The sequence below is a fragment of the Capricornis sumatraensis genome, chromosome 3, assembly GCF_032405125.1.
Source record: "Capricornis sumatraensis isolate serow.1 chromosome 3, serow.2, whole genome shotgun sequence".
NCBI classification, from domain to species: Eukaryota; Metazoa; Chordata; class Mammalia; order Artiodactyla; family Bovidae; genus Capricornis; species Capricornis sumatraensis.
Genome location: NC_091071.1, coordinates 148730412 through 148752791, shown reverse-complemented (window position 1 = coordinate 148752791; position 22380 = coordinate 148730412). Strand labels below are relative to the sequence as shown.

General features: G+C 40.0%; 1 protein-coding gene across 4 annotated transcripts in view; it reads right to left on the bottom strand.

Moving 5' to 3' along the window:
• XRCC5 (X-ray repair cross complementing 5) overlaps positions 1-22380 on the bottom strand; it is an 86168-nt gene that overhangs the window by 15517 nt on the left and 48271 nt on the right. For all 4 annotated transcript variants that reach the window (XR_011144673.1, XM_068968295.1, XM_068968294.1 and 1 more), the window contains exons 15-16: positions 22242-22335; positions 20732-20801 (exon numbers count right to left, since the gene is read on the bottom strand). Coding sequence is in view for 3 of the 4 variants with exons in the window: in XM_068968295.1 (XP_068824396.1) it covers positions 20732-20801; positions 22242-22335 (164 nt within the window). In the remaining variant the exon portion in view is untranslated. The remainder of the gene's footprint in view (positions 1-20731; positions 20802-22241; positions 22336-22380) is intronic.

Below are 22380 nucleotides of genomic sequence, written 5' to 3'. Positions count from 1 at the left end.
TGTGCCTGTAAGTAGTGCGTTTTTATGGATCAAGAGCCTCCCTTGTGGTCTGTTTGCACAAAAGCCATTCTTCTTTTACAGGGGTGGATGGGAAGGAAAGATGAAATGCAGAATTTGTCAAGAAATAAAATTTCTTAAGTGCTTAGAATTATAGCTAAATGTTCCTTTTGGAATTTCAAACATTAAGCTGCTATTGCTTTTTATTTACACCCCCCCCCCCCCAAATTTAGGGACCATTTGGGTATTTCAAAACTGCATTTCCTGATAACATCATATAAAATAGATCTTCCGTTTCCTCCCCTAATTCCACTCAGCGTAAATGTCAAATGGTGTCAGACAAAGAAAAATAATCAACCAAGGACACTCCACCCTCTTCCAATCACAGGTCACATTAGAAAAGACCAGCCTTCAACTTAATTTAGTAATATCCCTATAGAATGGAATCATTGCTACTTATCTTCTGCCCTCAGTTGAATCTCAAGATCTCTCAGGTACTCAGCACTCTACAAAGCCATGGATACTTAACAAATGATAATGGTCAGCAAGCAACATCATAAGTGATACAGAAAGAGGAAATGCATTAACAGCATTACGGTTTCCAAGGTGAGCTGCAATTTGAGACTGCCTCATAAGCAAAACATTCTTCATTTTAAAAAGCAGAGGAAATCAAAACATAAAGTCATCAGGGAACTTAAAGTGTTTAAGCGGGTCAAAACAGACCCTTATGATCTGTGCGGAAGAACAGACCACGGAGATGAACACAAGTCATGACCTAGAGGCTCATTCTTACTTGTTCCCTGAAACTGCTCGCTAGCTGGCTGTTCAGCAATTTGTGCTGAATGGTCAAGATGTTCTAAGAGTGCACATTTGCCATTGCTGTGGCCTCATGTGAGCCTTCCCACAGTTACGAATGTGTGCCTGCAGTACTAATGAAAACTACTTTCAAGGGTTCCCTATAAAGGCTAGAGGCCACCAGCTGAACCACAGTGACTGGAACACTGCTCAACCCCTTATGGAAGACATGAAATGCGGTGCCATCAACGTATTTGCTAAGGATCCTGTAGCATGTGGACAGGATTGAAAAACTGGGTGAAGTATTTCCTAAGATAATAATTTTGCAGCAAGTGAAAACATCCTGGTAACCATTCCATCTCTTCTACCAACTAGGAGATTATGATCTCCATCACAACGAACTACGTAACCAACTTGAGGGATTAAAGAAACACTTTTCTGAAATTTCAGAAATCTTTACCCATGTATCCCATAGCAGTGAATTAACATCCAACTATGATTCAAAGCAGAGAAGGAATGTTTGGATAGGACTGTTTAAACAAAGTTTTAAAGAATAAAACCCTGATCAGTAAGCAGAGCAGAAAACTATCAACAAGAAGCTGAAACCAACAGAAGCTATCTCCCTCTTTTAGTCTGGAAAGGTAAAGTAAGAGAAATGTTTGATATTTCCACTCAAGCAGCCTGCTTTCTCAGACAGTCTGACAGCAAGTTCACTCGGCGTTTCCTATCTGGGCACAAATGAGCATTTTTAAAGGCCAAGGGCAATAATCCCAGAGACATCACATCTCTCATTTCTTTTGAAATGTGAATGAGGAAATCTCTGCAAGTTATAAGGTAAAGCTATAATATTTCTCTTTGCTTGATACAGTGATTATTTTAATTCAGCCTAGAACACATTTACTGTGTAACTGCAACATATAAGATGCTACATTATGTTCCATAGGAGACACAATTAAGTTGAAGATAAGATCCTTGCCCTTAGGGAGTTTACACGCTAACAGAAAATATAACACATATACATAAGAATAGTAACAGGAGGTCAACATGAAGAGCGCCGAGTGCTACAGAAATATATCAACTAATCTGAATTTTTAAAACTCTTTGGTGATTATAAGAAAGATCTGTGAATTAACATGGCTTTTTTGCTGGGCGATGAAGGAAAAGAAGAATTTGGCTATCAGACAGCCAAAAAACAGAACGAGCAGAGAGGTGGGAGAGCATGGGGAGTATGTGTAGAAAAGCACACGGTCCAGCACGCGGAGTCCATGGCCAGGAGCAGTGAAGAAAGAGGAGGAGAGGGGAGGGAAGGGCGTCCCGAGGAGAGTGAGCAGTGTGCGTGAGGAGCTGGGGCAGGACAGAGGAAGCACAGGAGAAAAAGGGTTCAAGACCAAGCCTTTGAGGAACCTCAGGATTCGGAGGCTGTACAGAGGAAAGGTTGCTGATAAAGGAGGCCAAGAAGGGATGGTTAGGGAGGCCAGGAGAGAGTCAGGAGGGTATGGCACCACAGATACTAAGAGAAGAAATTATTTGAAGAGGAGAATTGTCTACTGTGTTATAAAGCATTACATAAATAATATTACAGATTATTATTACATAAATTCTGCAAGGAAAAGAGTGTAATGAGCACAGAAGATAAAGGACTCTAAAACATAGGGTGTCCTTGGGCCCGGGAGCCCATGAAACAACTAGACAGTGCTGAATTGCTCTGCAAAAAGCAGTCTCTGCACCCATCTTTATCTTGAATTTTGATGGCGCGCGCGCGCACACACACACACACACACACACCCCTGCCATCTTATAGGAAAAAACAAACAACTAGACAGTGCTGAATTGCTCTGCAAAAAGCAGTCTCTGCACCCATCTTTATCTTGAATTTTGATGGCACACACACACACACACACACACACACACACACACACACACACACACACACACACACACACACACACACACCCCTGCCATCTTATAGGAAAAAACATTCAAAAGAAACTAAAATAAAGCAAATGTGAAAGCCAATATCCATTTGCAATAATGATATGAGTGAGAAAGAATGCAAAGAAAAGCAGCAGCAGTCTCAATCCTCAGCTCCCATTTAAGAAAGACATCCTTACGTGTCTGTGGGCCCATCTGGATCTAGTTTCTTATTTACATGTTGGACTCTTCTGTCTTTCCCCCAGAAGGTTCAGGAATGCAGGTAGATACACATACCCAAACTTCAGATAAGCCCAATGAATACACAGAACCAGACTCTATCCTTCTCGGAATAATCAGTTATGTGGCCTGTGCATCTGGCCCCCTATCTAGACTATTTTGTGGTTCACTGATTATAATGAACCTTTTAACACCAGTGAATATATGTGATGGACGATGCTCTAATATACTGAATATCAAAATGGGATGTGGATAAGGGACTTCTCATCCAAAATTTGGTGGCATTTCTCTGTCATTTTTAATAAATGTAAAAATGCAGAAGTGGATGACAAAAGTAATCTAACTCTGGCTGGATTATGCTTTTGATTCCCCCTTTCTCTCCTCTTCATGTAGGAAATGCTGAACACTGGGGTGCTTTCCTCTGCTTCCATATCAATCACGGTGTTCACACTCAGTAAATCACAACCCCAACTATAATTCACCAGAATGCTTTTCCAGAATTACTCAGAGGCTCAATAATACTCATTAGCAGCTAATATAAAAAATGGCCACTGGAAGGGCCATTCATCTTAGGACAGTAGGTCAGGCAAAGGCTGTCATTTATCTCAAGAAGTCTTCAAAATCAAAATGTCTATTCTGGATTTCAAACCTGTCTGTTCTGGATTTTGAGGTTTTTAATAGGGGCATTAATATGCTAACTAGAATCTGACATGAGTACAGATCGTTGATACACAAAATGAGTTTTCATACTTGTAATACTTTAGCGTTATATTAAAATCTTATCAAGATTCAAAAGTGTTATGTAAGAGGAAAACGGTGGTGTTTTTTTGTTTCAATCTGAAATGTATGCTTTTTCGCTCTCTCCAGAAAAACACCTTCCAAAAGTGAAAGGGATGGTTGCTCAGTCCTGTCCGACTCTTTGTGACCCTATGGACTGTAGCCCACCAGGCTCCTCCTGTCCTGGAACTTTCCACACAAAATTACTGGAATGGATTGTCATTCCCTTCTCCAAAGGGACTTCCCAACCCAGGGATCAAATCTCAGACTCCTGCACTGCAGGCAGATTCTTTCCCATTTGAGCCACCAGGGAAGCCCCCCAGAGTTCTACAAAATCAACCACCCCTCTTCCTGCTGCTCAGTCATGACCGTCTGCTTGCTGGTCTCTGACTTGACATTTACTTACTCCTCTCTTTTCTGCAAAGACGTTTCCAACAAAGTAAAAGGAAGTCATGTACTGAGGGTTTTTTCCCTCTATCCTACAGAGCCGAAAGAGCAGCAGTTCACTCAACTGTCACACGTCATGTATAAGGGACTGCAAAGCTATCGCAAATGATTTTGCTAAACCCAGGCATCATTCAGGATGTTTCTCAATTTAATTCTTCTCGTGATCTCAGTGCCCTTATGTGAATTTTACTTATTGAAGAGGTGCACATTTTACAGATGTCCGCAGTTAAATCATTTAAAAATGTTCAACAGTTTACATAGTCAATAACAATGGCATCTTTATTAAAGAAAATAAAGTGACAATAAAAAATCTAGCATTTAAATAAAAAAAGTATATGATCAGGTCAGTCATTAAGAGAATTAAAAGGAGTAACATCTTTCAGTAACAAATAAAAATCTAAGTGAGCAGTCCAGTTTATAGCCAATGAAACCCACATGTAAATTACTATCACTGTTTTTAAAGCAAAAAGTTAACAAGAAACATTTGCCTGGTAAGAAAACAAGTCTGTGTTTTAATACAGGGAACAAAAATCAGTCACAAAGAGGCTTCCCTGTGTCTCAAATAGGGTATAAACTGGCCATTGTGGGTAGAGGCTTTGTGTGCATTCAGACAGGGTCCAAACAGAAGAACAGAAATCACTGAATATTTAACCAAGGAAGTTTAATGCAGACAACTGTTAACACAGGTGATAAAGAACTGTAAAGCCAACTGAGAATGGGTGCTATAACCCAGAGATTAGAAATAGCAAGAAGCCCCTAGCACCCCCTGGCACTGCAAGGGAACAAGAACAGAGCAGAAAGGAGATAAGAGGAGGGGATAAACAAAGCCTGTCCTGTAGGGGTGGAAACCATGGAGGACTTGGAGATGCTGGGGTGGGGGTGGTGGGGGGAGAAAGAGAAACACCCTGGCTTCTCCCTCCCTCCTTACTTCTCACCAGGATCTGAACCCAGTAGGAGGCCAGTAGCTGTGGGAGCCTGGAAGATGCAACCTGCAGGGACAGGCTCCATCCCACTCCTCCCCGCAGACCCAAGGCACACAGGGAAAGGGTGAGCAGAGGATCTAGGGGCCACTGGTACAGTGTGTTATCATGAACCCACAGGACTGAACGCTCCATTTACACATCAGATATCTGCAGGAGACAGAAGTTAACAAAGCAGTCTTTAACTTAAATAATAAAGGAATATAAAGTATATAGGACTTTTCTCCATTACTGAACCCTTCCCATGGCGTTCACGACCTTTAAGGAGTCAAATGCACTTCAGGGAATGGTATCCTAAATATTTTCCCTCTAAATGACATAAGATGTGCCGATTTATTTCTTTAAATACCCTTTCGACTTCTACTTTCAAAAGAATTTGGATCTATGATCCCAGGAATTTGTCCTGAATGTTTGTGTTTCTTGGTCTGGTATTATTCCTGTTTTTAGTTTTGCAGTCTTTAATGAAATCTGCTTACTGGGGAAAAATAAATCACTGGTGGCCACAAGAGAAACTGAGAACCAGGGGGAAAGGATAAGCGTTATGAACCTGAAAGTGACTTCAATTGTTGTCTCGTTTAAGCAAGTGGACTGTGGAGTGGACACAGGTCTGTCCTGCCTTTTACCTCTGTCCCACCCTTCCCCCTTTTAGAAACTGTTCTGCTAGATTCTCTGCCCCAAATTTCCTCATGTAGCAGACAGAAGAAGTTGCCTGCCTCCCTTGAAAGAACAGAAAAAGTCAGCAGATATGACAGAGAATACCACAGCTATAATATTATGCATGACCAGTAGCACAGAAAATTGAACTAAGGTATGTAAAAGCGTTGACCACTTCAACAGTACAGATACAGCCCTGGTAGTTGTTTATTATTACTAATATTTTTTACCAATAACTAAAAAACTCAATTAAAACTTCACCATTTAAGCTCCGTAAATTAAGTCACAGCCCATTTTTTCATGCTTAACGATTTTCTCATTAAGTGCAGTAACTTCTTACAAATTGCACTAATAAAAGTAAGTCTTGCTGGGTGTTTTCCCCCTCTTTTTAAATGCTGCCTTTTCATTGATGTGTTAAATTAAAACCCCAGGCACAAAGAGCAGAGTAAATGCAAAGTCTTTATTGTTCAGACTCCAATCCAGCAGACTGTGAGATCTCTTTCATTTTATTTCTGTTTTTATTTGAGCTAACTGTGAGGCCTACTTTATAGCCACAAGAAGAAAGATTTTGAAGATCTCTTGGTTTTAGCTCACTCTAGAAAACAAGTGATAGTGTAAGCTAATGAGAAACTAGAAAAATGGCATTTGGTTTAGCCCATTGCCTTCAAGATCAGTTTATGAAAGGCAACATGATGACAAGACTTTTTCATTCTGGATGAATAATGTTTCTCATCTTAAATAACTTGGGTGTAAGACTAGATCTGTCTCCAAGTCAGCTGGAAATTTTCAGGCTTGCTGGTCAGTGGGTGGAGGTTTTATGGAATTCTATAGTCTTTCAATTTTTTATTAAAAATTCTATTTATTTATTCTTTTTAACTATTAAAGACCGACCGAATATATCCCATGAAACCGAAGATTACCAGTTCATATTTACAAGGCTTATAGCAATTAACTAAAGACCAAAGAACATCCACTCTTTAGTCTAACTAATTACTTCGTTTCCAGACAGGAGTGTACTTTAAGTAGCACAAAACTGGGGCGTGACACTAACATAAGGAAGAAACGAAAGGAAGTCCTTTTCATCAAATGAGGAAGTGGTATCTTCAGCTCACTTATGTAATGTACATGCTATATGCTTGGAAGTATGCACTGAAGACGGGAGTAGGGAGTAGAGAGGGCAGAGGAAGAGCATCTTCATAATTTTCTAAGGTCCTAAAACAAATTTTAAATTCTACGATGGCAAAGCATACTAAAATAAGATATTTTACTAAATACCACAGTGATACAGAAGAATTCAGAACTAAAGCATCTAGATTCCATTCTGGATGAGTAGTGGAGAGAGGCAGAATGCAAGATGACAGTGTTTGGTACTGTAGGAATTTTATAGTATTTGTCCAGCTTCATACCTGAGTGGGTGTCATCAAACTTATACAGGAAGTAGGCAGAGGGAACCAAGGAGACGCAGAAACAGTGCAGCCAAGAGAAAATGCTGGGACAGGGGACTGATCTGGCAGTGGGGTCCAATTGAAAGTTGGTAATCGAATGGAACTGAGATTCATGTATCAGTGGAAGAGACACAGTGAGGAGTGATGAGTCAGACTCCTCTGCAAGGAGAGGAGCAGATGGCTGCTAGCTGAATGTGCTTTTGGGGATGATAGAGGAGGGGGAGGCAGGACACAGAGCTTTACAATGCCTCAAGAAACTGACTAATTCTTAGATGGAATATCAAGAACCAGAAATTTAAAAACCATACTCCATGTATCAATCTTCTTAAAAATTGGTAAATAATGATGTCCTGTGCTTATTTGCTATCTTTCCTTAAGGACCCTTCAGATCTCTTTTTTTTTTCATTTTTTTCCCCCTCTGTTTTTGATTTTTGTGAAGAAAGTTGTACAATATTCTAGAACTCAAAATACAGAGATGTTTCTTCTCTGATGAGGCTAAGATTTATAAATCAATCCAGAAAACCTGAGGGTTAATCTGGCTGTAATTTAAAAATTCAAATCATGATGATTCCCAAGCACTGTTTTATTAAGGACAATGATGGAGACAAAAAAACTACTACTGGCTGGCAGTACTCAGAGAGCATAAAAACAAATGGAGGTTTTATCTGCATAGACCAGCAGCAGCATCTTTGATAACGAATCATATTACAATAAAACTACTACTGGGCATTAATATCCCAGGATACACGGGCTCCTAAATCTCAAGAATATCTTTGCAGGGTTGGGGCCAGGATCTGGTGGGGTGAGAATAAACAAGGGACATTCATACAGAAGGGCAGTGAAGTGAATGTCACAAGAGTATTAGCAGGTGTCCAGTGTGGTTTGAGCACAGGGTACGCAGAGGGGACCTGTAGAAGACTGGGCTAGAATGGCAGGATGTGACCAGGTTGTATGAAGTCTTGACTGGAGGACTAATTTCAAAGACAAAGAGAGTGATTAAGAAGGGCTGACCCATAATCAAATCTGTGCTATAAGAAGCTAAATCGGTACCAACACATAGGATGAGATGAACAAGAAGAATTTTGAGGGTAATTAATATAGGATGCGGTAACTGTCCAATGGTGAAATGATGGAAGCCCCAAGTTGTAGTAGTGGTATTTAGGATGGAAAGGAAAAGACATATACGAAACAACTGGATTAGAAAGTGATTAAAAATTAGAAGAAACTTAGAACTAGGTACAAAGTGGTTAGAAACACTCATCAACAGTAAACTCAAGAGGCAAAATAACAGCAGTAACAAAAATCCCTTATTTCTGTAGAAAGTCCTATTAATGCTCACGGCACTGGGACGCCCCATCACTTTGGCTGCTGCCTCACTTGGGATGCCTTTCCTGGGGCCCTCTCCCATCCAGCCTTTCACTGCTCAGGTCTGCCAGCCTCTTCCATGATTCCTCCTCACATCAGTCAACCCAGCTGCACCTACACCCATACTCTGCATCCTTCCTACTGTTCTGGATAAACCATCTGTGTGCAGCTATCTAAGTTACTCCTTCCACCTGTGCCCTAGAACTCACACCTCCCCCTACTCAAGAATCTCATTATTCTCATGTCTTTACAGACCATTTCTATGGTGACTTCTCCCAGATTTATATTTACAACCCAGGCTTTTTTCCTAAAGTCAGGACCTATATAACCAACTTAATATGTCTTTACGTTCTCTAAATGTCAACACCTTCCAGTTGCTGCTGCTACTGCTGCTGCTAAGTCGCTTCAGTCGTGTCCGACTCTGTGCAACCCCGGAGACGGCCTCCTACCAGGCTTCCCAGTCCCTGGGGTTCTCCAGGCAAGAACACTGGAGTGGGTTGCCATTTCCTTCTCCAAAGCATGAAAGTGAAAAGTGAAAGTGAAGCCGCTCAGTCGTGTCCGACTCTTAGCGACCTCATGGGACTGCAGCACACCAGGCTCCTCCATCCATGGGATTTTCCAGGCAAGAGTACTGGAAAGAAGCCGTTGCCTTCTCCCACCTTCCAGTTGTTCAGGCCCAAATACTTCAGAGTCACCCTTGACTTGTTTCCTTCTCTCACATCCTATTTTCAGACTATCAGCAAAATCTGCCAAGAAAGAGTATGACCTCTTTTCACTGCCTCTCACTTGGATCACTGCAGTGGCCTTCTAACTCATCTGCCTACTTCAACCTTGCCCAGTCTCAACAGGGCAGCCAGAGTGCCTTTATACATAATCAATCAGCTCATCCTCTACTCAGAACTCTTCAGCAATTTCCCATTTCACTCAGAGTAAAAGCAAAAGGTTAGGAGGCCCTACATGACATGTGCCCCAGATACCGCTCTGATCTCATCTCTGCTTCTTTCCTCCAGCCACACTGGCTTCCCTGATACTCCTGAGCAATGCTCCCTCTTGGCTGCAAAGTGTTCCCTAGAGATAGCTACCACACTCTACCTTCCATGTTCCTCAATTCTCTGTTCAAATGACAACCAAGTAGCAAGGCTTCCTTCATCCTTTACATAAAATCACAAGCCTGTAATAACCCCAGCATTCACGTTCCCACCACTATCCTGTTTTAATTTTTCTCTATAGTGATGGTGCTATTATGAGTTAAACAGGGTTCCCTCCAAATTCACGTTCTTCCCAGAACTTCAGAATGTGACCTTATTTGGAAATAGGGTTCTTGCAGAGTAATCAAGTTCAGATGAGTTCATAAGGGGGAGGGGGTGCTGATCCAGTAAGATTGTGTTCATATAAGAGGGAAATCTGGATGCAGACACACAGAATTCCAGCTGAAGATAAGGCAGACTGGAGGGATGCATCCAGAAGCTAAGGAACACCAAGGACTGCCAGCTGTCACTAAAAGCTAGGAGACAGACACGGAATGGATTCTCCCAAGAGTCCTTAGAGAGAACCAACTTTATGCACCTTGATTTTGGACATCTAACTTCCAGAACTGAGAGAAAATAAACTTGTTATTCTCAAACCAGCCAGCTGGTACTTCACTACAGCAGCCCTAGCAAACGAATCCAAGTGCTTACCATCACTTGACATAGATTTTATTCATTTACTGTCTGTATCTTGCCAAAATGAGTAGCACATAATAGGCATTCAACAATCATTTGCTGAATGGATGAATAAATGATTGAGGCCTCTTGAGTTACTCCTCTAAAAGCTTCATGTCTAAAAGACATGAAGATGTCTTTTTGTGTTCCTTCAACTTAAATCCATACATTGTATATTCACTATTGGCTATCACTGAGGGGAATGGACAGCCTAGAATTCTTATCACCACTCTTTAATTTTTATAGAGAAAGAAATAATTAAAACAAAGACCCCTTAAAAGAGAAAATGCAGAGACAAAGAGCAACAGCCTATGAAAGATGTATACAGGAGTCAGATATATCATTTCCACATTATTATAACTATATATGCAGGCATCTTTGTTGCTGTCATTTACTAAGAATGAATTAGCCTCACCCCATCTTGTTGTAAGCTCTTTTTACCCTCTTAGGTCAAGATACTTGACCCCACTGCCTATGGCTATAGCCTCAATTTACCATACCCTAAAACAATTAATCATCTTGACTATAATATAGAACATTTACAGGGATTAACAGGGTTATTCCTATGGAGAGAGTGAGAAAGCAAGACAGAGAATGCTGGTTATAAGGAGGGTTTGGAAGAGAGAGGGACAATGCATGAAGAGATTTCTTCTTTTTACGTGCTACTTTCTGTATTATTATTTTTCAATGAGTATATACTTATTTTTTAACGAGAGGTCTAAGAAGCAATTAAATCATCTTGAAACTGTAAGAGACTATTAGATAAGTAAACAATAAACAATTATTTCTATCTTCAGTGAGTTCTAAATGGAAACACATTTTTCACGGATTGGCATTTATGGGTGGCAGTTACTCAGGACACTTGTATTTCACTGACCCTTTAATTCCTTTAGTTTTCTTTCTCTACCACCGACTTCTCTCTATTTATTACTCATTTACTTAAATGGCAGTATGAAAAAGGACCTTAGAAAATATTTAATTTCACCCACTGGCCTTCAGGTTTAGTCTACCAATTTGAATCAGATTTGTAAAAGGCAAACTTTATCTTTAGTTTATAGATTCAATTTCCTCTATAATTCCTTATACTTAAAATACCAATGTGTAAGTGGCTTCATTATAGCACATCCAAGAGCAATCAGAAATGGGACAATGGTGGGATAATCCAACCTTACGTGTGAGACAAATAATGAATCAAACAAAATACACCCATGCTTGAGAAAAATGGCACAAAGAAGAAACAAATGAAAGGCGGAAGCAATGAAACCTTTGAATTTTCTGAATCTATAAACACTAAAGTGAGACTTGCTAAAGTTCCTAAAATCGCCACGGTTTTCCCTGTACTGTGTAAGTTTGTCACTTACTAATGTAAGGGACTTCCCTGGTGACTCAGCCAGTAAAGAATCTGCAGTGCAGGAGACCCAGGTTCAGTCCCTGGGTTGGGAAGACCCCCTGGAGAAGGGAATGGTTACCCACTCCAGTATTCTTGCCTGGAGAATTCCATGGACAGATGGGACTGGTGAACTACAGTTCATGGGGTCACAAAGAGTTGGACACAGCTCAGTGACCAATACTTTACTAATGTAAATGAATTCCTCCCACAAAGCACAGAATTCTGAAATACAAACATAATCCTGTGATATATATATATACATGTTTTTTTTTTTAAACTCCAATACCTGAAGACCTTTATTTAAAATACACCCTATTACCTGAATTGACAATGTTTCTTTATTGATACTCTGTAGACATTCACTTGGGTTTCTAGACAGTTGTTTAGCTAGATGAGGCAAAAATTATAAAGGTCTCACTAGCCCCCAAGGTCTGGAGGTAAATAACCTTCCATACTCAAAACCTCATGAAAAACAACTAGATAGAAAATCAACAAAGGTACAGGTTTGAACAAACTATCATCCAAAATGATCAGCTTGACATTTACAGAAACCTCAACCTAGCAACAACAGAATATTCTTTTAAAGGACATATAAAATATTTGTCAAAAGAGTCTAAATGCTAAGCCTTCAAATAAGTCTCAATAAATGTAAGAGTTGAAGCCACTTGAAATGTTCTCTGGTCACAACAGAATTAAATTAAAACTCAACAACAGAAATAAAATTAGGAATTTCCTAGTATTTGGAAATTAAACACAGTTCTAAATAATCCAAAGATCAAAGTAATCACAAAAGGAATTAAACAGTATTTTAACTGAGTAAGAATGAAAACAATTTATGGTGCACAGTTAAAGAATTGGCTAGAGGGAAATGTACAGATTTAAATACCTATGTTAGAAAAAAAGTTTCAAATCAATAATCTACACTTCTACCACAAGAAATTAAAAAAGGAGCAAATTAAATCCAACGCAAGCAAAAGGAAGGGAAAAATCAAGATCAGAGCAGAAGTCAATGAAATTTAAAACAAAATAATAAAATCAGTAAAACTAAAAGTTAGATCTTCTATAAAAGAGAAACTTTATTTAGACTAACCAAGAGAAGATACAAATTACTAAAAATCAGGAATAAAAGCAGTCATATACCTAACAACCACAGAACTTAAAATTTATAAGGGAAAAATAATATGAACAATGCTATGCCAATAATTAGACAACGTAGATGAATAGACAAATTTGTATAAAGGAACACATTACCACCAGTGATTCAAGAAGAAATAAGAAATCTGACTAAATTTATCATAAGTAAAATAACTGAATTAGTATTAAAAACTTTCCCACAAAGAAACCAGGCCCAGAAGGTTTCACTGGCAAATTTTATCATATATTTAATGAAGAAACCATACCAATTCTGAAAAGGAGGAAAGACTACTTCCCAACTCATTCTACGAGGGCTGCATATCCCAGATACCAAAGCCAGACAAAGATATCACAAGAAAACTACAGGAAAGTATCATTTATGAATATACATACAATAATCCTACCAAAATATATGCAAAATAAATCTAGAAACATTCAAAAAAGATTATTTACCATGACTGACTGGAATTTATTCCTGTAGTGCAAGACTGGTTTAACTGAAAATCAATGAATATAGTATACCACATAAATAGACAAATAAAACCCAGGTGATCATCTCACAGATGTAGAACATGCACCTGATAAAACTCAGCACTCATTCACAGCAAAACTCTCTGTCCCCTAGGAATGGAAGAAAACTTTTTCAAGCTGATTAAGGAAATCTGAGAAAACTTAGAGCTAACGTTATACTAATGGTGAAAGACTAAAAAGCCAACATTGTACTGGATGTTCCAGCCAGTAAAATTAAAAAGAAAACAAAAAAAAAGAAACTGAAAGCAATGCAAGTCACAAAGGAAGAAGTAAAACTGCCTTTATTTGCACAGTAAGATCCTGTTAGCAGAAAATCCTAAGGAGTATATAAACATACAAATATCCATAGCAGCATTATTCTTAATAGCTAAAAACTGGAAACAATCCAAATATCCATCAATTGGTGAATGGATAAACAAAATGTGGCATATTCATTAAACTGGAATATTATTCAGCACAAACAAGAAGTCAAGTATCGATACATTCTACAACATAGACAAACTTCAAAAACCTTATGCTAAATAAAAGAAGCCAGACACAAAAGCCTGCATATTGAGTGATTCCATTTGCATGGAATTTCCAGAAAAGACAAATCTACAGAGACAGAAAGTGGTTGGCTGAGGTGGTGGTGGGAAAGAACTGACTATAAACTGTCAAGGGAAACTTTGTGGCATTGAGGGAAAAGTTTTTCAACTGGGTTGTGGTCATGATTGCATAACCTTTTTCATTTATAAAGAATCACAAAATTATACTTAGAATGAGTACATTTTATAGCAGAAAATGATACTTCAATAAACTGTTTAAAAACTGGCAATAAATAAGTGCAATTTAACTAAAGATTTGTGGAGATTTACCACAGATAGAAGGCAGACACTAGGTGTTCTACAGAATAACCACTAAAACTCAAACAATAAATCTTGTCCTTAATGTCCCAAGGGAACTCTGCTAGATTCCAAGGGCAAGAGAATTATAGTTTGATCGTTCCCCTATGAGAAATGGCTCCTGACTCCAATGGCCTACCAATGGAACACCGTACAGTGACCGTCCTGAGTGTTATGGCTGCATCTCATTACTGCTAAAAGACAAAGAGATAAAATACAGGATTTCAGTAGTTTAATCTGACAAAGGAAAAGAAAATGAGCCTTATTAGCCAGCTCAGTCTGACATAACAAAATATCATGGACCAGCTGGCTTCAACAACAGAAATTTATTTCCTCACAGTTGGAAGCTGGTGTCAGGTTTGGGTGGGGGCTCTCTTTCTGGCTTGTAAACAGTCACCTTCACATTAGACAGAAAAGAAAGAGAAGAGAGAAGAGAATGCAAACTAGTGTCTCTTTTTATAAGGGTCACTAATCTCATTATGAGGGCTCCAATATCATGACCTCATCTAAATCTAATGACCTCCCAAAGGCTCCATCTCCAAATACTATCACCTGAGGGGTCAGGGCTTTAATATACAAATTTGGGCAGGACACAATTCAGTCTACAGCAAGGCCTTTAATCATAACTGTTAACTAAAAGGTTTTTTTTTCCCCCCAAATGTCCAGGAGGAATTGCAAAGAAAAAAAAGGTTGATTTTTTTTCCCTCTATATCCAAGGACATCTATGCTGGTAATATTCTCAAGCCCTGCTGGAACTGTGTTCTATACCTGAACCAAATTCCCTTCCCTTTTCTGGCCCAAGAAACAAGCATGCCATTTTTAAAAGTTTTATGTAGACATGGAAACAGACAGGACTAACAGTACCAAATTATACTTGGCATTTCTTTCCATGTCAGCATATTTTTTGCCCTGGGCTTGCAATTTGAAGGTGGGGTGGGGTGGGGGGAACCAAAACACTTTTACTGCATTTAAGCTGTTTCTGGGTTCCTCTTAACACATTTCAACCTATTAGTGACTATTTTAACAAAAGACTAACATCCTTTCCTAAACATTTTAATTGGTTAAGGGCTTCTGATGTTTCCTACAAGCAGTCATTTTCAGTCATTGATGATAGCAGTTTGCAGATCAGCAAAATCAGAAATCAGTTTCCTTTCTCAACCAGCTGGGCTTACGAAGCAGTCGTGAAAGACAGCTCAATTCAAGGACAACTAGGAGAACCAAGTACAATGCCCTGCATGACAGTGATCTATTATGCACCGTGAATTACAGGCAATGAAGAAAAAGAACCAAACGGCCATAAGTACTTCAACAGCTCTCTGCTTCACAAATCACTCTCATTAGCACTTCTCGCAAGGGTGAACACCAACAGCAAGCTGGATACCACACCCTTTTTCCCGAGAACCCATGATTAATTCTGTGTTTCCAGCAGAGCCAACTGTGAGCACCTGCCTGGTTGCACTGCTGGCACGGGTCTTCAATGCAAGCCAGTGGGCCACCGCATTACATACAGGCTTGAATGAACTCTGTGTTCTAGCTGTTCTGACACAGGGAAACCACTCACGTGAGTTCCACATTTTCAGCCAGAGGAAAAAACATCCTTTCTATTTTTAACATAAAAAAGGAAAAAAAAAATACTCAGCAAGTTTAAGACAACCAACTTTACCATCTGGCACGAGAAAACAAAACTTTGGGAGACTGAAAATGCTGCGTGTATCACACATAGGTGTTTTAATGCTCTCAGGAAGAAATCTTGGTGCTTGCTGAGAGAGCGTCCCGATTAGTAAACAGGTTTTTATTCGCATGCTCTCATTTTTAACATACAGCTAGGCTACAATTTACAAGAGCCATACTCCGCAATTAGAGATACTCTGACCCACAGATTGACAGCAATCTGAAAAGATGTTAGAAGCTGAGTAAGAATGGACAGGAGCCTTTTAGGGACAAATGTGAGAACTGAAAACACTTACTTATACAGTGGTTGTGTGTATATGCTAGTCTTTGATTTCTATGTCATTTCTTTTCTATTTTTTCTTTTTCTTTTCAATGATTTCATTGGAATTATTTGGTTAATGAGTTTTATTATATTAAAATGTAAACTCCAGAGCAGGTGTGTACCATCTAATGAAATGTAAGCAACCAATGGAGATGCTTAGGCCACAAAAGGCAACAACTGGCTCTTGAATCTGATCCACACATTTGCAATAATCTGTGGAAAGTCATCTCAACCATTCTGGGCCTAAACCCATAGGCCACATGGAAGATGAACAAGATCCTAAGGGTCAGTTCAGTTCAGTTCAGTCGCTCAGTCGTGTCTGACTCTTTGCGACCCCAAGAACCGCAGCACGCCAGGCCTCCCTGTCCATCACCAACTCTCGGAGTTCACTCATCTCACGTCCATTGAGTCCATGATGCCATCCAGCCATCTCATCCTGGGTCATCCCCTCCTCCTCCTGCCCCCAACCCCTCCCAGCATCAGAGTCTTTTCCAATGAGTCAGCTCTTCGCATGGTCACTGATGCACAATTATCACATCAAATAATAGCATATCCTTCTAGTAGGGGTCCTTTACAATTCCAAACAAACTTAAAATTCACATTGATAAGTGAGGTATAAAATAAGCATGGATCATCAAGTTTTAGAGTTTAACAATTTAAAACAGGTCAAAAAGAAAGTCAATGAAGGACAGTAAAATATTTAATAAAAATATAAAAGTATAGACTAAATCTCTGGAATCTGTAATCATGTATTTTCTCTCTCATGTTCAGATGGATCACTGTTGTTTTGGGAAAAACTAATAAAAGTATGTCAAATTGTTAAAAAAAAACTTTTATAGGGTTAACAATACTAAAAATTTTAGTTCTGTTTGTATTTAGTATCCTTTTTTCAAGATGTTTAAGGTATTTAACAGAAGCTAATTTTCTCTGTTATTTGCTCTGTGCAAAACAGATAAAGGCCATATTTTTTATTTTCTTATGTTTGTCTACAAAGGGGTATGGTAGGTTATATAATTCACAGCAAAGATTAAAAAACCATTAACAAAAGAAAATACATAAAACATACACATATGGGAATTTTTTTCCCAGATCCCTTAAGAAACTTGGATTGAGAACCCAGAGGTTAGACTTGATTCATGGTAGAAAATTATATGAGTCAGTGCTCTACTCACAGAGTAGAAAGAAATTATTTATTTGACTTTGCTGAATAATATAATTTCATTACTAGTTGCGTTAATAACATTCTGCCTAGTTTTGGGCAATCCTACAGAAGTAAATTTTAAGAAATGTCCTTTAAAATTGGAAGGATGTTGTTTGATATCTGAGACTAAGAGGTTGGAGAATGAAGATGGCAGAGTAGAGGATGAGACAGGAGCCAAACAAAGTGAGGGAAAAAGATGCGAGAAGCATGAAAGACCTCAATGGCCACAGAACTGAGTGATCATCATCTTCCAAATGGCTGCGTATGTTACACTCACGGCAAATAAACCTAATGTTAGATATCAGACCCCAAGTAGGAGTCCTTACCACTCCAACTTAGGATGCCTTTTCTTGACAGGTTTGTTTTTTAACGAGTCATGCTCCTGTGAATTCAATTTGGTGGAACAGAGCTCCGCTACCTTGTCACGACTCAGGGGTCTCTGAGAACTGTGGACTCAGGTTCTCTCAATAACTCACAACTGCATATAACAGACATCACACATGATGGAACTGACGGGCTTATGAATACTGTGCAAGGGAAACACGCATCTTCACAACTGAGAGATAACTATTTTATACAGAGCTGTGGTCAAGAATTTTCTATTGTGAAACTGTAGCAACAGAATGGCAGGTGGCTAGCAAGGAAGGAGGAGAGTTGGACCAGAAAGAGAAGGGCACATAAGAATTAAAGACATCTTACAGAAGCCCCAACAGCCAGAATGAACACGTTCCTGGGGTTCAGTGTTAACTTGCTCTCCGCCAGTAAGCTTAGGACAAGAAACATCGCTTACACTAAAAACCAGAAAAGAAAATGTGTGCTGCTGACGGCTCACGTCAAGGGGACAGGATCACAAAACGCCATATGAGCTGAGAGTTTTGGATGACTCTGCTGTTGGTTCAGGACAAAGGAATTGCACCCGTGCTTTAGTTTATAACAGAAGTGAAAGGGCCAAGTTCTAACAAAGGGTAAAACTACCCATTATTAATCACATTTTTGGCCACTCCATTAAAAAAATAGATATACAGGAGAGGAGAGAAGGACTTCTGCCTCCCCTGGCCAAGGCAGAGATCTCTAGAAGATCAAAACCAGGGAGGTAGCTTTAAGTTTGGGAGAGTTCTTCAGGCTTACAAGGTGAGTCTTGGCTCACCAAGAGATGTTCAAGTAGAAGAACACGGAAGGTAGAAAAGGAACGAGGACACAAAATTTCTGAAGCTTGAAGCCAGAAAGGGAAGCCAAATGAGGACCATGAGACAGAACTAACTGCTAACAAGTGGGCGGTCCCATTCTTTCGCAGCTTGGCAGAAAGCCTGCTTTTGTGAGGTCACTGGACATCTCTGACCGACCAAGTTCCGGAATGAGGTCCAGAGGGACATCCACCATCACAACGCTGCAGTGTGCCAGGACTCAATCACCTTCAACAGGAAAGAACAGCCTACTGGCCAAAATCCTAGCTACGGGCACAGGTTTGAGATGCTTGACCTTGTAACGTTTGAACAAACAAACACCATAGGAAAGGAAAGCATTAGCAATCAGAAGAAATAGTACTGCTAAGTAGAAAAATCCAGTATTTGAAGGAGACATGGATTTGAATCCCTATGTGATTTTGGGGGGAAGTTCATTTCTTCCAGTTTTACAGATTCTCCTCCTGTAAAATGGGAATAATGATAATACCCACTGTGATCTATGTGCTTCCCAGGTGGCTCAGTGGTAAAGAATCTGCCTGCCAATGCAGGAGACACAGGTTTTGATCCCTGGATCAGGAAGATCCCCTAGAGGGGGACATGACAGCCCACTCTAGCAGTCTTGCCTGGGAAATCCCATGGAGAGAGGAGCCTGGCGGGCTACAGTCCATAGGGTCACAAAGAGTCAGACATGACTGAGCAGGCACACATTCCCATCTACATGCCACTGAGGGGTTACTTGCCCCTGTTATTTTCACAAGACTGCTTTAATCCCCAATTAGCTTAGGATAAACAGTGTTTTCCTAAGATATAAGCAAATTCTCAAGAATTTACTGTCTCAAGACCTCTTTCAGTTTAGTTCAGTCGCTCAGTCGTATCCGACTCTCTGAGACCCCGTGAATCACAGCAAGACGTCCTTAGACTCTGGCATCTGGTGTTCTCAGGAGCTTTCTCTGCTCTGCCTGAACTTAACTTCAGACCCAAAACTCTGCCTCCTTACTAACTCCCCCAGGCAGAGCACTCAAGCCAAGCATCCCAGAGTTTTACCAACACTGAAGAAAATCCTAAGTCATGAGCTGAGAATATACTGTAGAACACGGCACCCTTATGCAAATTAGTTCACTTCCTCTCCTCTTACCTGTTTCTCCTCATTCCCTCCTCTCCTGCCATAGCTTCAATTTTTCCGCTTCTATGGTGCCAGCAGCTCCCCTCTTCTCTGAACCCCACCACTGGCCCCTAACCTCACTTTTTGTCTCAATTACCCTACAGAGCAATACTGCAGTCATGTGAGCAAGCACAGAAAATATCAGAGCTTCAAAACTGGTACCAGGATTTTCTGAAAAAATGACTTTTATTGGGGAAATTCTTTGGTAAGCACTTGTGCCCCGGAGGAACACAGATTCAGTCTCTACCTCAAGCCTCTATTCAGCTCACAGGCCCTGACCCTGGGTAGCAATAATGAACACAACATTGTTATATAAACAAGGCTGAAGGATTACAACTGCCAGTGGCAACTTGTTAAAGGCAAATGAACAGGAACCGGAATGCAGTCAAGTGAGTGAATGTCAGTCCAAGACCCTCTATCCATCCCTTCAAGTTGCTTTGGTATCAGCTCAGGACTAAATGGAATTCTAGGTTTCATCTGATAAGAAAAATGTGAGGATGTAATCAATTTCAGAAGGATCAAATCTAAGGGCAGGAGTAAGGTCTTTCTGAGATTACTGTCAAGGGCTCAGACTCTTAGGAGCAAAGAAGAATTATGTCTCAGAAAATGGGAGGATATGACACAAAGATGTTTTATTCCCAGAGAACTTCAGTGAAGTGGAACTACAAGCTCCAGGATTCCAGCTCACTGTTTTCTTAACAGGGAGACCTACGAATTGGCTCCTCTTTGTTTAAAAGACAAGTGCTAAATCTACCTTTCCGTGCTCATATTGTGGCCTCGGTGAGCTCACCAACAAGGGACAGTCACAAAGATCTACCAGGAAAGAAAATTGTTCTATAAAACAGTGTAACAAAAGGTGACAATTATTAGTCTAGACTTAAATCACATTAACCTAACTAAACAACTTTCCTTAAGTGCAAAGCCCACGTTGTATCTCTTACCTTCCTCAAAGCTGGCCTTCTTCTGCCTCACTAGAACACGGAAGTTCTCAGCAGGATTCACGCTTCCAACCTAGAACACACCCACAGACAGTAAACCTGCAGATCACTTCTCTTTTTGGAAGTACCCCAGGCAAGACAAGACAACTTAATGTAGTGTGTTCTTATAAAACAGGCAAAGACAAAGTGAGGCCCTTCCTGTTCATTTTCATTTCCATGGTTTGTTAAAAACTAGCAGATTTCTGTGTTCAAAGGGCTGCCGTCTGTCTGTACTTCCACTCACCTCTCCTCATGCAAAGTGACTTCATTCCAGAGGGGTCAGAAGTCTGACGCCAGAGGCACCAGGCAGCCTAGCGTACTAGGCAGACTACCTGTCCATCCTGACACCCAACCAATTAGGAAGGGGAGGATGCTGCGGTGCCGGGTCAGTTCAGAGTATCTTTGTCCCACTAAGATGACACAGGAACTGATACCCTGATGCCCTGATTCACTGAACTGTCCTTTCTGGGGACTGCTGCTGATCAAACCTGTGGCACTGAAATCTTGGTAGACTATTCAAACATGCCCAAAATAAACATGGCCCCCAAATAAAAACACATCAGTGCTAGGTGGGAGAGTTTCAAAGACAAAAGTCTCTGCCATGCTGTATGGCACTTTCTGATCATGCCTGTGTCTCTCAACTTCTGATCTCAACCTTAATTAATAGGGGCTAAGTTTGAGCTCAAGGGGGAGAAGACAATGGGGTCCTATAAAGGCTGGTAAATGCTGGTACAAAAGTACTCGGATTTCCAGTCTGCTCTAGTATAGCATCAGAAAAGCTCTGAGAATAAAAAAGGTCATGATTTTTTTTTCCCCTTTACTATAAAGATATTGTACTAAAATCCAAATAATTTTTTAGACATTCAGTTTTTCTGGAGCATTGCTTTTTCAGGAGGGGAAAAGGCATGCCCTAATACTAGCTACCCTTTCTAGTCTATTTGGCTAGTAGTAAAGAACATAAGATTCACTGATTCAAAAAAAGGTCACTTAACATAAGGCAGTATGTTCACGTTCCAAAAACCATTCCGTTAAAGATCTCAAGTGTCAAAGGATACATGGTTTGGAGAAATCCTAAACTAGTGAGTTGTACATCAGAAAGGAAATGAGACTTATACTCTTAAAGCTAATATACTTGGAGATAAGACTCCTATCACTAAGCCCCCACTTATCCTACCATTGTGACTAAACAGAAAGCTGCAAAATGAAGTCACCAGAAAAACTTTACCTAAGTGATGTGTCATGCTGTATACAGTGCTCTATGTATTGATACTACATATCATATAAATTATCCTATAGGTGATTCACTGACAATAATTAAAAGAAGAAAGGAAGAAGTGTGGGATGGACAAACATGGCTTATACACTGAAAGGACCAGAGAAAGTGCTACATTAAAGGACTAGCAGAAATTGATGCCAACTCCCCAAGTCCCAACTTTCCCAAAAGAGGGGAGCACAGCAGGGAAGTTCTGCTCACACAGGTGACAGTGCCTTCGGCCAGACTGGAGACACTGAAGTGGGCTTCCTCCTCCTCCGTCTTCAGTCTTTTACAGGTGGGTCCCTCTTCATGACTGGAAAAGAAGTAAATGGCTTTTTCCTCCCCTTAAAATAGAACG